Below are 14,386 nucleotides of genomic sequence, written 5' to 3'. Positions count from 1 at the left end.
CTAATGTTCCTCTAAATCCACAACAAAGTGTTTTCTCCCCTCAGCAATAAAAAAGTGCTCCACTGTCGCGTTAAGAAATGAAAGTGAAACCTAAAAAGCGTACATTGCCGTACGCGTGCACAGACTTTTGTTAACATAACACGACTTTAAGGTTGGACGAAACATCCCTAATATCTATGAGAGACACGAGTAAAGCTGAAGTCTAGCTACAAAGAAAGTTTTGCCGGCTGATGTGACCAGTGTTGACGTCCGTCCTTGTTTTCAGTTCACCTGAAACGACCAGGGAAACAAGAGGTTCCGCCCTAATAAAAATACCACTGAAAACTTATTCCTCATTGTTTATTAATTTATACAGTACTTGGTGAATGTATCAATTTTATTGCAGGGAGGGAGAGCGTGACGCGCAGCTTGTGCTGCATTCAAGGGCGCGCAGAGAGCACAGTTTTCGCCGGTTAAAGTCATTCGCGAGGTCCCTTTTTTGAAAAAAATGTCACCCACTTCTGATTGTTCCCACTGTTCCCACTGTTGCCAAGTGCTTGCTCACGGGGTCGTTTTGACCATTGGGGTTTTTCCGTAATTATTGTATGGCCTTGCCTTACAATATAAGGCGCCTTGGGGCAACTGTTTGTTGTGATTTGGCGCTATATAAATAAAATTGATTTGATTTGATTGGGGTGGCAAGAGCTATTTTTACAGTGGCAGTTGCCACCCCATGCCACCCCAGTAGATCCGCCCCTGAGTCAGTAGAAGAGCGGAGAGAAGTCCAGGCGCCGAGGAGTCAGTCCATTCACAGGGGCGGGAGCGGCCGCTTGCTCTTCCTGCATTCTGATTGGCCACCCTGTATGCTTCTCCAATTGTCATTGGCTGTTGGTCATGTCAATCATTGTGCTCGATGTAAGTCACCGTTGTGTGATCAAACGGAAACAAAACTGAAACCTAGAATAAGACTGCGCCGTGTATGAAACACTACAGAACTTTTTTTTTGACAGAAATTCAGGAAGTGGTTCTGCAGCTGCGCCGATTAAATGCTGTAGCTTCACCGATCACGGACTTTCCTCGTGTTGACAGCAGCGCGCGGTTCGAGAACACTGTATTTCCATAATCTCTATAAATATGGGAGGGCTGGCCCACGCACGTCTAAATGTGCAGTGGCCCACCGGGCAAATGCCCAAAATCACAGATTACCAGTCCGAGCCTGGTGGTGCCGCATCCACCATCCTGCTGAACACCACAGGTTGACCACCGGTCCATTCCCACCTTCTGATAGTATCCATCTATCTGTTGCAGCCAGGCAATATGTGGGCATGTCCTTGACCTCATCCAGCTGCTAGGGTCTTCAACAAGGATGCACCTATGTGCCACGTCACACTCTGGGAACATGGCCATAGTATCATAAATGATGCTCCCTCACAATACAAGTAGAATATGTCATGTGGGTCTACCCAAGTAATCATCCTTTTTGATGCAAAGTGTTTCCAACGGTGCCCAAATATTCTTCAGAGGAATCTAGTACCAAAGGCATACAGTTGTTGTATTTGGCTGCTAGTTTGAGCTGGATGGCCTGGGCAGTTACTGAGCCAAATTTAAAACCCTTGGCTTTTTTAAAGTCTTAGTCTGCAGATATAATAGCATATATAAGTTGTCAAGGAGTATAAGTTGTCAAGAAATGCCACTTGAAGAGGAGGAAAAAACATATAAAAGTTGCACTGGAGTAAAAGTCACAGGGCCTCCTAAACTAAACTAAAAAAAAAAAGCAACTTATACTCAGGAATACCAACCCCCCTTGCCTGTTGGTAAGTCTCAGAGCCTGCATAGGACTTAGTAGGTTTGTGAATTTGACTGTTAAAAGCCCAGGTTGTGTTTCATTTATAGGCCTGATATTTGAAATGTAGGTGTGGCATGGCTGTGCTCTCTGAACACTTTAGATCCAGGTGATTGTTTTTGCTTTCACAAAGGTTTACAGAGGATTTTTTTTTTTTTTCCAGATTGATCATAGAATCTGTATATCAGCCTATTTGACAAAAGTGGATGCTTGTTCAAAGATGTCCTGAATGTTTGTAGATGACCTCAGTGGAAAGAGTGGTTGAATATGCAGAGTTGGAGAAAGAGGCACCCTGGGAGACGAGCACACACCTTCCACAAGATTGGCCCCAGACTGGCTCCATCATCTTTGACCGTGTCGACTTCCGCTACAGTGCCAGCGAGCCTTTCGTCCTAAAGAATGTGACCGCTGTCTTCACATCCAGAGAAAAGGTTATAGACTCTCTTTTAAACCCCACCGCCTCCCCGCCAATATGAACAGCTACTAATGTGCACAGTCTACTTTGATTAATGTGCAGACATGGTAGAAAGGTGTGATGTGTTTTTATGTGGCATTATTTTCAGTTCAGTTATTAAAGGGGTTTTATATTGTGCTGCTGAATCTCCAGGACTATACATTTGTGATTCATGGAATACATATCGTGTAATTAAGACTGTTCAAGTGGATCCTTTTGTTCCCATTTGCATTTTGAGCTACCTGATGGCGACAACTGTTTATTCCCTAATAGAAAGAGGAGAGACTGGAAAAGAGAGAGAGAGAGAGACAGAGAGAGTGAGAGTGGAAGGGAGAGCGAGATGGTTGAGGATGATTGAAATTGTGTTTAATGCAGGGGGTGTATTTTGCATGGCTATGGTTGGCCAGGGCGGCTGATTTCACAATGGATGGGTTGATAAGTGGAAAAGCCCCGACTCTGACAGCCCATGGGAGGGATCGCTGCCACATGCCATGGGGGAAGAAAAGCTTTGTGCATCCTGACAGTTCTCCTGACAATATTTCACAAGTACACCTGCACCTACCACCTATAGTACAGAACGCCATCCCTCATGTCAATTAATGCTCAAAGTCTTAAAAACAAACACACAGCTTGCAGCTGAGCCACTGCTCAGAGAGAAACTGCTTTTATTGAGAACATTTAACCTTGACCCACAAAACTTAATTCATTGTCCTTGCTTCTGCATTTTGCTGTACATTAGATAAACTGCAGTTGCACAACAACATACTTTTTTGAGTAAGAATTCCAACACAGCGGTAAGAACATTTGGATATACTGAGTTAGGCAAGTGGTGCATATGGTTTGCCGATAGGGACCACAACACCTCCAAATTAAGATGGCACCAGCAAAAACAGAAAACACATAGAAATGGAACATCTGCATCAATTCAATGACTGGTCATAAAAAAAACTCTTTCAAATTGGGTGGGAATGCACCTGAACGCAAAAACGCTTTGCAAAGCTTCACAACACAACAGAGGTAAATGGTAAATGGACTGCATTTATATTGCACTTTTCCATCTGCATCAGACGCTCAAAGCGCTTTACAATTATGCCTCACATTCACCCCGATGTCAGGGTGCTGCCATACAAGGCGCTCACTACACACCAGGAGCAATAGGGGATTAAAGGCCTTGCCCAAGGGCCCTTAGTGATTTTCCAGTCAGGCGGGGATTTGAACCCATGATCTTCTGGACTCTTTCTCTCCGATTGTTCTGTCTGAGTTATTTTCATTCGTTACTTCCTCCAAACCATCAACATGTCTATTAGACCCCATTCCTACCAGGCTGCTCCAGGAAGCCCTACCATTAATTAATGCTTCGATCTTAAATATGATCAATCTATCTTTATTAGTTGGCTATGTACCACAGGCTTTTAAGGTGGCAGTAATTAAACCATTACTTAAAAAGCCATCACTTGACCCAGCTATCTTAGCTAATTATAGGCCAATCTCCAACCTTCCTTTTCTCTCAAAAACTCTTGAAAGGGTAGTTGTAACAACAGCTAACTGATTCATCTGCAGAGGAATGGTCTATTTGAAGAGTTTCAGTCAGGTTTAGAATTCATCATAGTACAGAAACAGCATTAGTGAAGGTTACAAATGATCTTCTTATGGCCTCAGACAGTGGACTCATCTCTGTGCTTGTTCTGTTAGAACCTCAAGTGCTGCTTTTGATACTGTTGACCATACAAATTTTATTACAGAGCTGCCATAGTATTAAAGGCACTGGCGCTGCGGTGGTTTGATCATATTTATCTAATAGATTACAATTTGTTCATGTAAATGGGGAATCTTCTTCACAACTAGGTTAATTATGGAGTTCCACAAGGTTCTGTGCTAGGACCAATTTTATTTCACTTTATACATGCTTCTCTAGGCAGTATTATTAGACAGCATTGCTTAAATTTTCATTGTTACGCAGATGATACCCAGCTTTATCTATCCATGAAGCCAGAGGACACACACCAATTAGCTAACTGCAGGATTGTCTACAGACATAAAGACATGGATGACCTCTAATTTCCTGCTTATAAACTCAGATAAACACTGAAGTTATTGTACTTGTCCCCTACAAATCTTAGAAACATGGTGGCTAACCAGATCCTTACTCTGGATGGCATTACCCTGACCTCTAGTAATACTGTGAGAAATCTTGGAGTCATTTTTGATTCAATGTGCATATTAACAAATATGTAGGACTGCTTTTTGCATTGCTGTAATACTCTAAAATTAGAAAGGTCTTGTCTCAGAGTGATGCTGAAAAACTTATCATGCATTTATTTCCTCTAGGCTGGACTATGTAATTCCATTTATCAGGTTGTCCTAAAGTTCCCAGAAAAGCCTTCAGTGTAATTCAAAATGCTGCAGCTAGAGTGCTAACAGGGACTAGAAGAGAGAGCATATCTCACCCATATGGCTCTCTTCATTGGCTTCCTGTTAATTCTAGAATAGAATTTAAAATTCTTCTTCTTACTTATAAGGTTTTGAATAATCAGGTCCCATCTTCTCTTAGGGACATCATAGTACCATATCACCCCAATAGAGCGCTTCGCTCTCAGACTGCCGGCTTACTTGTAGTTCCTAGGTGTTTGTAGAGTAGAAATGGAGGCAGAGCCTTCAGCCTTTCATGGCTCCTCCTCCTGTGGAACCAGCTCCCAATTCAGATCAGGGAGACAGACACCCTCTCTACTTTTAAGAATTAGGCTTAAAACTTTCCTTTTTTGCTACAAGCATTATAGTTAGGGCTGGATCAGGTGACCCCTGAGCCATCCCTTGTTATACTGCTATAGACTTAGACTGCTGGGGGGTTCCCATGATGCACTGATTGTTTCTTTCTCTTTTTGCTCTGTATGCACCACTCTGCATTTGATCATTAGTGATTGATCTCTGCTCCCCTCCACAGCATGTCTTTTCTGGTTCTCTCCCTCAGCCCCAACCAGTCCCAGCAGAAGACTGCCCCTCCCTGAGCCTGGTTCTGCGGGAGGTTTCTTCCTGTTAAAAGGGAAGTTTTCCTTCCCACTGTTGCCAAGTGCTTGCTCCAGGGGCGTAGTTTGACCGTTGAGGGTTTTTTCTGTAATTATTGTATGGCCATGCCTTACAATATAAAGCGCCTTGGGGCAACTGTTTGTTGTGATTTGGCGCTATATAAATAAAATTGATTTGATTTGATTCTGAGCCTATACTTGTGTCGAGCTCCAGATAAAATACAATTAGCAGTCATGCTCACTTCAAGCAAATAAATACGAAAAAAAGTCTGTCAAACAGCAAAGAGTTGTTGTGTGGGCCGTCAGAAGAGGAGGTACTGCTGGCCCACCACCAGAGGGCGCCCTGTCTGGAGTGCGGGCTCCAGGCACCAGAGGGCGCAGCCGCCTCACAGGAGCAGCCAGGGTGACAGCTGTCACGCATCACCTACAACAGCTGTTACCAATCATCTGATCGGCAGGAGTATCTCAGCAGGACGACGTCTCCACCTCTTTGCCGAGATATCGTTTCTACCTAGAAGGTAACGTATCTCAGCTGACGGATTGTATCCTTTTGGATTTTGTGCGTTGTTCGGAGATACTTTTCCAACGAGAGGTGGAGGTAGCTTTCCTACCGTTCGGATTCCTGGGTGCAAACGCGCCCTCCTTAATGGTTCTTTGTCCTCCTCGCCAGCATTACCATGTCTGACACGCGGAGGCAGTGGCCACCTGGGAGTTCGGGACTGTGGTGGCTCCAGTATTCCAGGGGTCTGGTGGTGGAGGAAACCGTGTGGGTCCGGTTCTACTTTGGAGAGGCGTCCTCCTATCTTCGAGCCTGCCACACGACACCCTTGTGAATTGACTTTTGTCCATTATTGTAATCTGTTGTATTTGTTGTGCACATTCACAACAGTAAAGTGTTGTTATTTGACCTATTCCATTGTCCGTTCATTTGCGCCCCCTGTTGTGGGTCCGTGTACTTACACTTTCCCAACAGGATATCTCGGCCAGCGTCATGGATCCCGAGGGGTGTCAACCGGCTATTGAACGGCCAATGGAAGAACAGGGCGCACAGGCGTCCGCAGGAGGAATGATCGGTGAGTTGCAGCGGATCCTCACCGCTTTCACGGCTCGGTTGGATTTAATGACCGAGCAGAACGTCCTCCTTAACAGCAGGGTGGAGGCTCTCGCCGCGCAGGTGGAAGCGCGCCCTCAGGGCGCTGCTGCGGCTCTCCCTCCTGTCGACCCTGTGCGTAACAGTGACGTTCCACAGGTCGACCCCTCCCACCTTCCCCGGAAGCATACATAAGCCCTCCAGAGCCGTACGGAGGTTGTGTGGAGACGTGCGCGGACTTCCTTATGCAGTGTTCGCTCGTCTTCGCACAACGTCCTGTCATGTACGCGACTGATGCTAGCAAGATAGCTTATGTAATAAACCTGCTTTGCGGTGAGGCACGCGCTTGGGCTACAGCGCTCTGGGAGCAGAATTCACGGCTCCTTCAGACATATGATTGGTTTGTGAGGGAGTTCAGAACAGTGTTCGATCACCCAAATAGAGGAGAGACCGCTTCAGCCGTGCTGCTGTCAATGAGACAGGGGCGCCGGAGCGCAGCTGCCTATGCAGTCGACTTCCGCATCGCGGCTGCGAGGTCCGGCTGGAATAGCACTGCCCTCCGCGCCGCCTTTGTAAACGGACTGTCGTTGGTCCTAAAGGAGCACCTGGTGGCTAAGGATGAACCACGGGATTTAAATGGGCTTATTGATCTAGTTATACGATTAGACAATCGGTTAGAAGAACGCCGTCGGGAACGAGACGAAGGGCGTGGCCGGGCACGCGCCGTCCCTCTCCCTTCCGGTTCCGACCGCGTCCCGCCCTCCCCACGCTCCACGGCCCCTACGCTCCGTGTGGTTACAGCTCCCCCTGCTGACGAAGCTATGGACACGAGCAGGGCCACATTTAGGGCACCAGATAGACAGAGGAGGCTGGCCCGCGGAGCGTGTTTTGTTTGTGGCTCGATAGAGCATCAGGTAAGAGACTGCCCCGAGCAGTTAAACACCAACGCCCGCCCCTAGAGACTGGGCTAGGGGTGGGCCGAGACATTCACATGGGACACACATTGCCACACGACTCCCAGTTACAATCCTTTATGAGGATTTAACCCTGAAGGCCCCAGCACTGGTGGACACGGGCTCTGAAGGGAATCTGTTAGACAGCAGATGGGCCCGGGAGATAGGGCTCCCTCTGGTGGCGCTTACCTCGCCTGTGCAGGTGCGGGCACTAGATGGCTCCCTACTCCCTCCAATCACACATAAGACACCACCTGTAACTCTGGTGGTGTCAGGAAATCACCGGGAGGAGATAGAGTTTTTTGTGACTCCTGCTACCTCCCGTGTGATTTTAGGGTTCCCCTGGATGTTAAAACACAATCCCCATATCGATTGGCCGTCTGGGGTAGTGGTTCAGTGGAGCGAGACCTGCCATCGGGTATGTTTAGGTTCCTCGGTTCCTCCCGGTTCCCAGGCTAAGGAGGAGGTCAGAGTCCCGCCCAATCTAGGGACGGTGCCGGTGGAGTACCATGACCTTGTAGATGTGTTCAGTAAGGATCTGGCGCTCACCCTTCCCCCCCACCGTCCGTACGATTGTGCCATTGATTTGGTTCCAGGCGTTGAGTTCCCGTCCAGCAGGCTGTACAACCTCTCACGACCTGAGCGCGAATCAATGGAGACCTACATCCGGGACTCTTTAGCTGCCGGGCTGATCCGGAATTCCACTTCCCCGATGGGTGCAGGTTTCTTCCTTTTTTGTGGGGAAAAAAGGATGGCGGACTACGTCCATGCATTGATTACAGGGGGTCTGAACGACATCACGGTTCGTAACCGATACCATTGCCCCTTGTTGGATTCAGTGTTCACGCCCCTGCATGGAGCCCCAATATTCACGAAGCTAGATCTTAGAAATGCGTATCACCTGGTTCGGATCCGGAAGGAGACGAGTGGGAAGACGGCATTTAACAACACCGTTAGGTCACTTGAGTACCTGGTCATTGCCGTTCGGCTCACAAACGCCCCCGCGACGTTCCACGCATTAGTTAACGATGTCTTGCGGGATTTCCTGCACCGATTCGTCTTCGTATATCTAGACGATATACTCGTTTTTTCTCTGGATCCTGAGACTCATGTCCGGCATGTACGTCAGGTCCTGCAGCGGTTGTTGGAGAACCGGCTGTTTGGTGAAGGCGAGAAGTGCGAGTTTCACCGCATTCTTTGTCCTTCTGGGGTTTATCATCTTCCCCAACTCCGTCGCTCCTTATCCGGCCAAGGTTGCGGCGGTGACGAGACTGGCCCCCAACCCACTAGCCGTTAGGAAGCTGCAACAGTTCCTCGGCTTTGCAAATTTCTACAGGAGGTTCATTAAGGGCTACAGTCAGGTAGTTAGCCCCCTGACAGCCCCTGACCTCATCCAAAAGTCCCCTCACCTGGTCGGATCGTTGTGATGCCGCGTTCAAGAGTTGAAACGGCGCTTCTCGTCTGCACCCGTTCTGGTGGAGCCCGATCCTAGTCGCCAGTTAGTGGTTGAAGTGGACGCCTCGGACTCAGGGATAGGAGCTGTGCTTTCCCAGGCGGGAAGACCGATAAGGTCCTTCACCCGTCTGCCTATTTTTCCCGCAGGTTGACCCCGGCCGAACGGAACTATGACGTCGGCAATCGAGAACTCCTTGCGGTGAAAGAGGCCCTTGAAGAGTGGAGACACCTGTTGGAGGGAACGTCCGTGCCATTCACGGTTTTCACTGACCACCGGAACCTGGAGTATATCAGGACCGCCAAGCGGCTGAACCCCAGGCAAGCCCGCTGGTCACTGTTCTTCGGCCGTTTTGACTTCCGGATCACCTACCGTCCCGGGACCAAGAACCAGAAATCGGATGCCTTGTCCCGGGTACATGAAGATGAAGTCAAAACAGAGTTGTCGGATCCACCGGAACCCATCATCCCGGAGTCCACTATCGTGGCCACCCTCACCTGGGACGTAGAGAGAACCGTCCGGGAGGCCCTGGCACGAAGCCCGGACCCCGGAACTGGGCCGAAGAACAGACTCTACGTCCCACCAGAAGCTAGGGCTGCAGTCTTGGACTTCGGTCCGGCTCTAGATCTCCTGTCATCCAGGGGTGCGAAGAACCGTGGCAGTTGCTCCGGCAGTGCTTCTGGTGGCGTCCTAGAGGCGACGTCCGGGATTATATCCAGGCCTGCACACCTGCGACAGGGGCAAGGCTGACCATCGCAGGGCTTCAGGACTGCTCCAGCCGCTGCCCTTGCCCCATCGCCCCTGGTCCCACATCGGCCTGGATTTTGTCACGGGCCTCCCGCCGTCACAGGGCAACACCACCATCCTCACGATAGTGGACCGATTCTCCAAGGCGGCCACTTCGTGGCCCTCCCGAAGCTCCCGACGGGCCCCAGGAGGACAGGGGAACTCCGGTCCACCACGTCGTCCGGTTTGCATGGAATCCCAACAGACATCGTCTCCGATCGCGGTCCCCAGTTCCCTCGCAAGTCTGGAGGAGCTTCTTGCCGGGAAACTGGGGGCCACGGTGAGTCTCTCATCCGGGTATCATCCCCAGACCAACGGGCAAGCAGAACGGGCCAATCAGGAGGTGGAGCGGCCCTGCGTTGCGTGACAGCCGCGCACACCGGCGGCCTGGAGTACCCATCTGGCCTGGATCGAGTATGCCCATAACAGCCAGGTGTCGGCAGCCACCGGCCTCTCCCCTTTCGAGGTGTGTCTGGGGTACCAACCACCTTTGTTTCCGGTGGTTGAGGGAGAGGTCGGTGTGCCCTCGGTCCAGGCCCACCTACGGAAGTGCCGTCGGGTGTGGCGTGCCGCCCGTTCTGCCTTGCTGAAGGCCCGGATGAGGACGAAGGCCCATGCAGACCGTCGGCGGACCCCGGCAGACCGTCGGCGGACCCCGGCCCCTACGTACCGGCCAGGGCAGGCAGTGTGGTTGTCTACTAAGGACATACCCCTTCAAGTGGACTCCCCTAAACTGCAGGACCGGTATGTCGGTCCGTTCAAGATCATCAAGGTCATCAGTCCAGCCGCAGTGAGGCTTCAGCTTCCGGCCTCACTGCGGATCCATCCCGTTTTCCACGTGTCCCGGATCAAGCCCCATCACACCTCACCCCTCTGTACTCCTGGTCCGGCACCACCTCCTGCCCGGATCATCGATGGCGAGCCGGCTTGGACTGTGCGCCGGCTCTTAGATGTCCGTAGGATGGGCCGGGGCTTCCAGTATTTGGTGGACTGGGAGGGGTACGGACCTGAAGAATGCTCCTGGGTGAAGAGGAGCTTCATCCTGGACCCGGCCCTCCTGGCTGATTTCTACCGCCGCCACCCGGACAAGCCTGGTCGGGCGCCAGGAGGCGCCCGTTGAGGGGGGGGTCCTGTTGTGTGGGCCGCCAGAAGAGGAGGTACTGCTGGCCCACCACCAGAGGGCGCCCTGTCTGGAGTGCGGGCTCCAGGCACCAGAGGGCGCAGCCGCCTCACAGGAGCAGCCAGGGTGACAGCTGTCACGCATCACCTGCAACAGCTGTTACCAATCATCTGATCGGCAGGAGTATATCAGCAGGACGACGTCTCCACCTCTTTGCCGAGATATCGTTTCTACCTAGAAGGTAACGTATCTCAGCTGACGGATTGTATCCTTTTGGATTTTGTGCGTTGTTCTGGAGATTACTTTTCCAACGAGAGGTGGAGGTAGCTTTCCTACCGTTCGGATTCCTGGGTGCAAACGCGCCCTCCTTTAATTGTTCTTTGTTCCTCGCCAGCAGTACCAGGTCCGACACGCGGAGGCAGTGGCCACCTGGGAGTTCGGGACTTGGCGGCTCCAGTATTCCCGGGGTCTGGTGGCGGAGGAAACCGTGTGGTTCCGGTTCTACTTTGGAGAGGCGTCTCCTATCTTCGAGCCTGCCCACACGACACCTTTGTGAATTGACTTTTGTCCATTATTGTAATCTGTTGTATTTGTTGTGCACATTCACAACAGTAAAGTGTTGTTATTTGACCTATTCCATTGTCCGTTCATTTGCGCCCCCTGTTGTGGGTCCGTGTACTTACACTTTCCCAACAAGAGTGCTGTCTAATGACACAAAGAACCGTGCCATCAAAACGCACAGGAACATACGTTCATGACTATGTCTGTGTGTGCGTTGTTATGGTGCAAACGTAGAGACATTCATTTACACAGCAGAGTAACAACGTGAACAGGAAACAGATAAATGCTACTGTGAGTTGATTTAAAACCAAACTCACCATAAGTTTGCATTGGACTGCCATACCACCTTAGAAAATGTTCCATATAGAATCCAACTTAGAATAGCGCTGGGCTCAAAAAGTCCATAAAAGGTCTGTGTGATAATCCACTGTTAATTATTAAATTATTAAATTATTAAAGTAAATTATTAAAGCTGACTGCGTTCTGTAAAGAGACAAATAAATCAGTCTGTCCTCTGATCACAAAACGGGGTCCAGGTGGGTCCATAGGTGGGAAGATCCATGAAAAAACCCATCCAGAGGAAGAAACCACACGCGAAGCGGCATGGCCAGTCCATGCCTTCAGCCGGCAGGAGAGGGGGGGTGTGACGGGGCAAATGCTCCCTCAGCAACGGTGCGAGTTCAGCCCCGCTTCTCACCCAAAGTTACAATGTGGCAACAAATCTGCACAAGATGTCTTTCTTCAGGAAGGACATGTCAAATATCAGAAACCACCAGATTAAGATCATGAAAGGAAGAAAAAACAACGTTCTTTGTTCTGAAGTCACACTGTAATGTGTTTTTTTAAACCACACTTTTGAATGAAGATGGACTTATTTATTTATTTATTCATTCTATTTGGAAGAGACCTTATTTGGACTTATTTGAAAGTACAAGGACAGCTCTTTTAACAAAAAGAAGAAAATTAATGGTGAGTTTTACGAGGTGTATTAGATAAGAAACCGACACTTTTATTTTTTTTTTCGCCCCCGCGACGTTCCAAGCATTAGTTAATGATGTCTTGCGGGATTTCCTGCTCCGATTCGTCTTCGTATATCTAGACGATATACTCGTTTTTTCTCTGGATCCTGAGACTCATGTCCGGCATGTACGTCAGGTCCTGCAGCGGTTGTTGGAGAACCGGCTGTTTGTGAAGGGCGAGAAGTGCGAGTTTCACCGCACTTCTTTGTCCTTCCTGGGGTTTATCATCTTCCCCAACTCCGTCGCTCCTGATCCGGCCAAGGTTGCGGCGGTGAGAGACTGGCCCCAACCCACTAGCCGTAGGAAGCTGCAACAGTTCCTCGGCTTTGCAAATTTCTACAGGAGGTTCATTAAGGGCTACAGTCAGGTAGTTAGCCCCCTGACAGCCCTGACCTCACCAAAAGTCCCCTTCACCTGGTCGGATCGTTGTGATGCCGCGTTCAAGGAGTTGAAACGGCGCTTCTCGTCTGCACCCGTTCTGGTGGAGCCCGATCCTAGTCGCCAGTTAGTGGTTGAAGTGGACGCCTCGGACTCAGGGATAGGAGCTGTGCTTTCCCAGAGCGGGAAGACCGATAAGGTCCTTCACCCGTCTGCCTATTTTTCCCGCAGGTTGACCCCGGCCGAACGGAACTATGACGTCGGCAATCGAGAACTCCTTGCGGTGAAAGAGGCCCTTGAAGAGTGGAGACACCTGTTGGAGGGAACGTCCGTGCCATTCACGGTTTTCACTGACCACCGGAACCTGGAGTATATCAGGACCGCCAAGCGGCTGAACCCCAGGCAAGCCCGCTGGTCACTGTTCTTCGGCCGTTTTGACTTCCGGATCACCTACCGTCCCGGGACCAAGAACCAGAAATCGGATGCCTTGTCCCGGGTACATGAAGATGAAGTCAAAACAGAGTTGTCGGATCCACCGGAACCCATCATCCCGGAGTCCACTATCGTGGCCACCCTCACCTGGGACGTAGAGAGAACCGTCCGGGAGGCCCTGGCACGAAGCCCGGATCCCGGAACTGGGCCGAAGAACAGACTCTACGTCCCACCAGAAGCTAGGGCTGCAGTCTTGGACTTCTGTCACGGCTCTAAGCTCTCCTGTCATCCAGGGGTGCGAAGAACCGTGGCAGTTGTCCGGCAGTGCTTCTGGTGGGCGTCCCTAGAGGCCGACGTCCGGGATTATATCCAGGCCTGCACCACCTGCGCCAGGGGCAAGGCTGACCATCGCAGGGCTTCAGGACTGCTCCAGCCGCTGCCCGTGCCCCATCGCCCCTGGTCCCACATCGGCCTGGATTTTGTCACGGGCCTCCCGCCGTCCCAGGGCAACACCACCATCCTCACGATAGTGGACCGATTCTCCAAGGCGGCCCACTTCGTGGCCCTCCCGAAGCTCCCGACGGCCCAGGAGACAGTGGACCTCCTGGTCCACCACGTCGTCCGGTTGCATGGATCCCAACAGACATCGTCTCCGATCGCGGTCCCCAGTTCTCCTCGCAAGTCTGGAGGAGCTTCTGCCGGGAACTGGGGGCCACGGTGAGTCTCTCATCCGGGTATCATCCCCAGACCAACGGGCAAGCAGAACGGGCCAATCAGGAGGTGGAGCAGGCCCTGCGTTGCGTGACAGCCGCGCACCCGGCGGCCTGGAGTACCCATCTGGCCTGGATCGAGTATGCCCATAACAGCCAGGTGTCGGCAGCCACCGGCCTCTCCCCTTTCGAGGTGTGTCTGGGGTACCAACCACCTTTGTTTCCGGTGGTTGAGGGAGAGGTCGGTGTGCCCTCGGTCCAGGCCCACCTACGGAAGTGCCGTCGGGTGTGGCGTGCCGCCCGTTCTGCCTTGCTGAAGGCCCGGATGAGGACGAAGGCCCATGCAGACCGTCGGCGGACCCCGGCCCCTACGTACCGGCCAGGGCAGGCAGTGTGGTTGTCTACTAAGGACATACCCCTTCAAGTGGACTCCCCTAAACTGCAGGACCGGTATGTCGGTCCGTTCAAGATCATCAAGGTCATCAGTCCAGCCGCAGTGAGGCTTCAGCTTCCGGCCTCACTGCGGATCCATCCCGTTTTCCACGTGTCCCGGATCAAGCCCCATCACACCTCACCCCTCTGTAC

At 51.1% G+C, this 14,386-nt stretch overlaps 1 protein-coding gene across 1 annotated transcript in view; it reads left to right on the top strand.

The window, feature by feature from the left end:
- LOC117524236 (multidrug resistance-associated protein 4-like) overlaps window positions 1-14,386 on the top strand; it is a 139,786-nt gene that overhangs the window by 93,633 nt on the left and 31,767 nt on the right. The window contains exon 27 of the mRNA XM_034186010.1: window positions 2,062-2,253. Coding sequence (XP_034041901.1) covers window positions 2,062-2,253 — 192 coding nt within the window. The remainder of the gene's footprint in view (window positions 1-2,061; window positions 2,254-14,386) is intronic.

Source organism: Thalassophryne amazonica, chromosome 14 (assembly GCF_902500255.1).
Source record: "Thalassophryne amazonica chromosome 14, fThaAma1.1, whole genome shotgun sequence".
Lineage (NCBI taxonomy): Eukaryota > Metazoa > Chordata > Actinopteri > Batrachoidiformes > Batrachoididae > Thalassophryne > Thalassophryne amazonica.
Note: the sequence above shows the minus strand (reverse complement) of the source record. Positions and strands in the feature narration are given on the sequence as shown.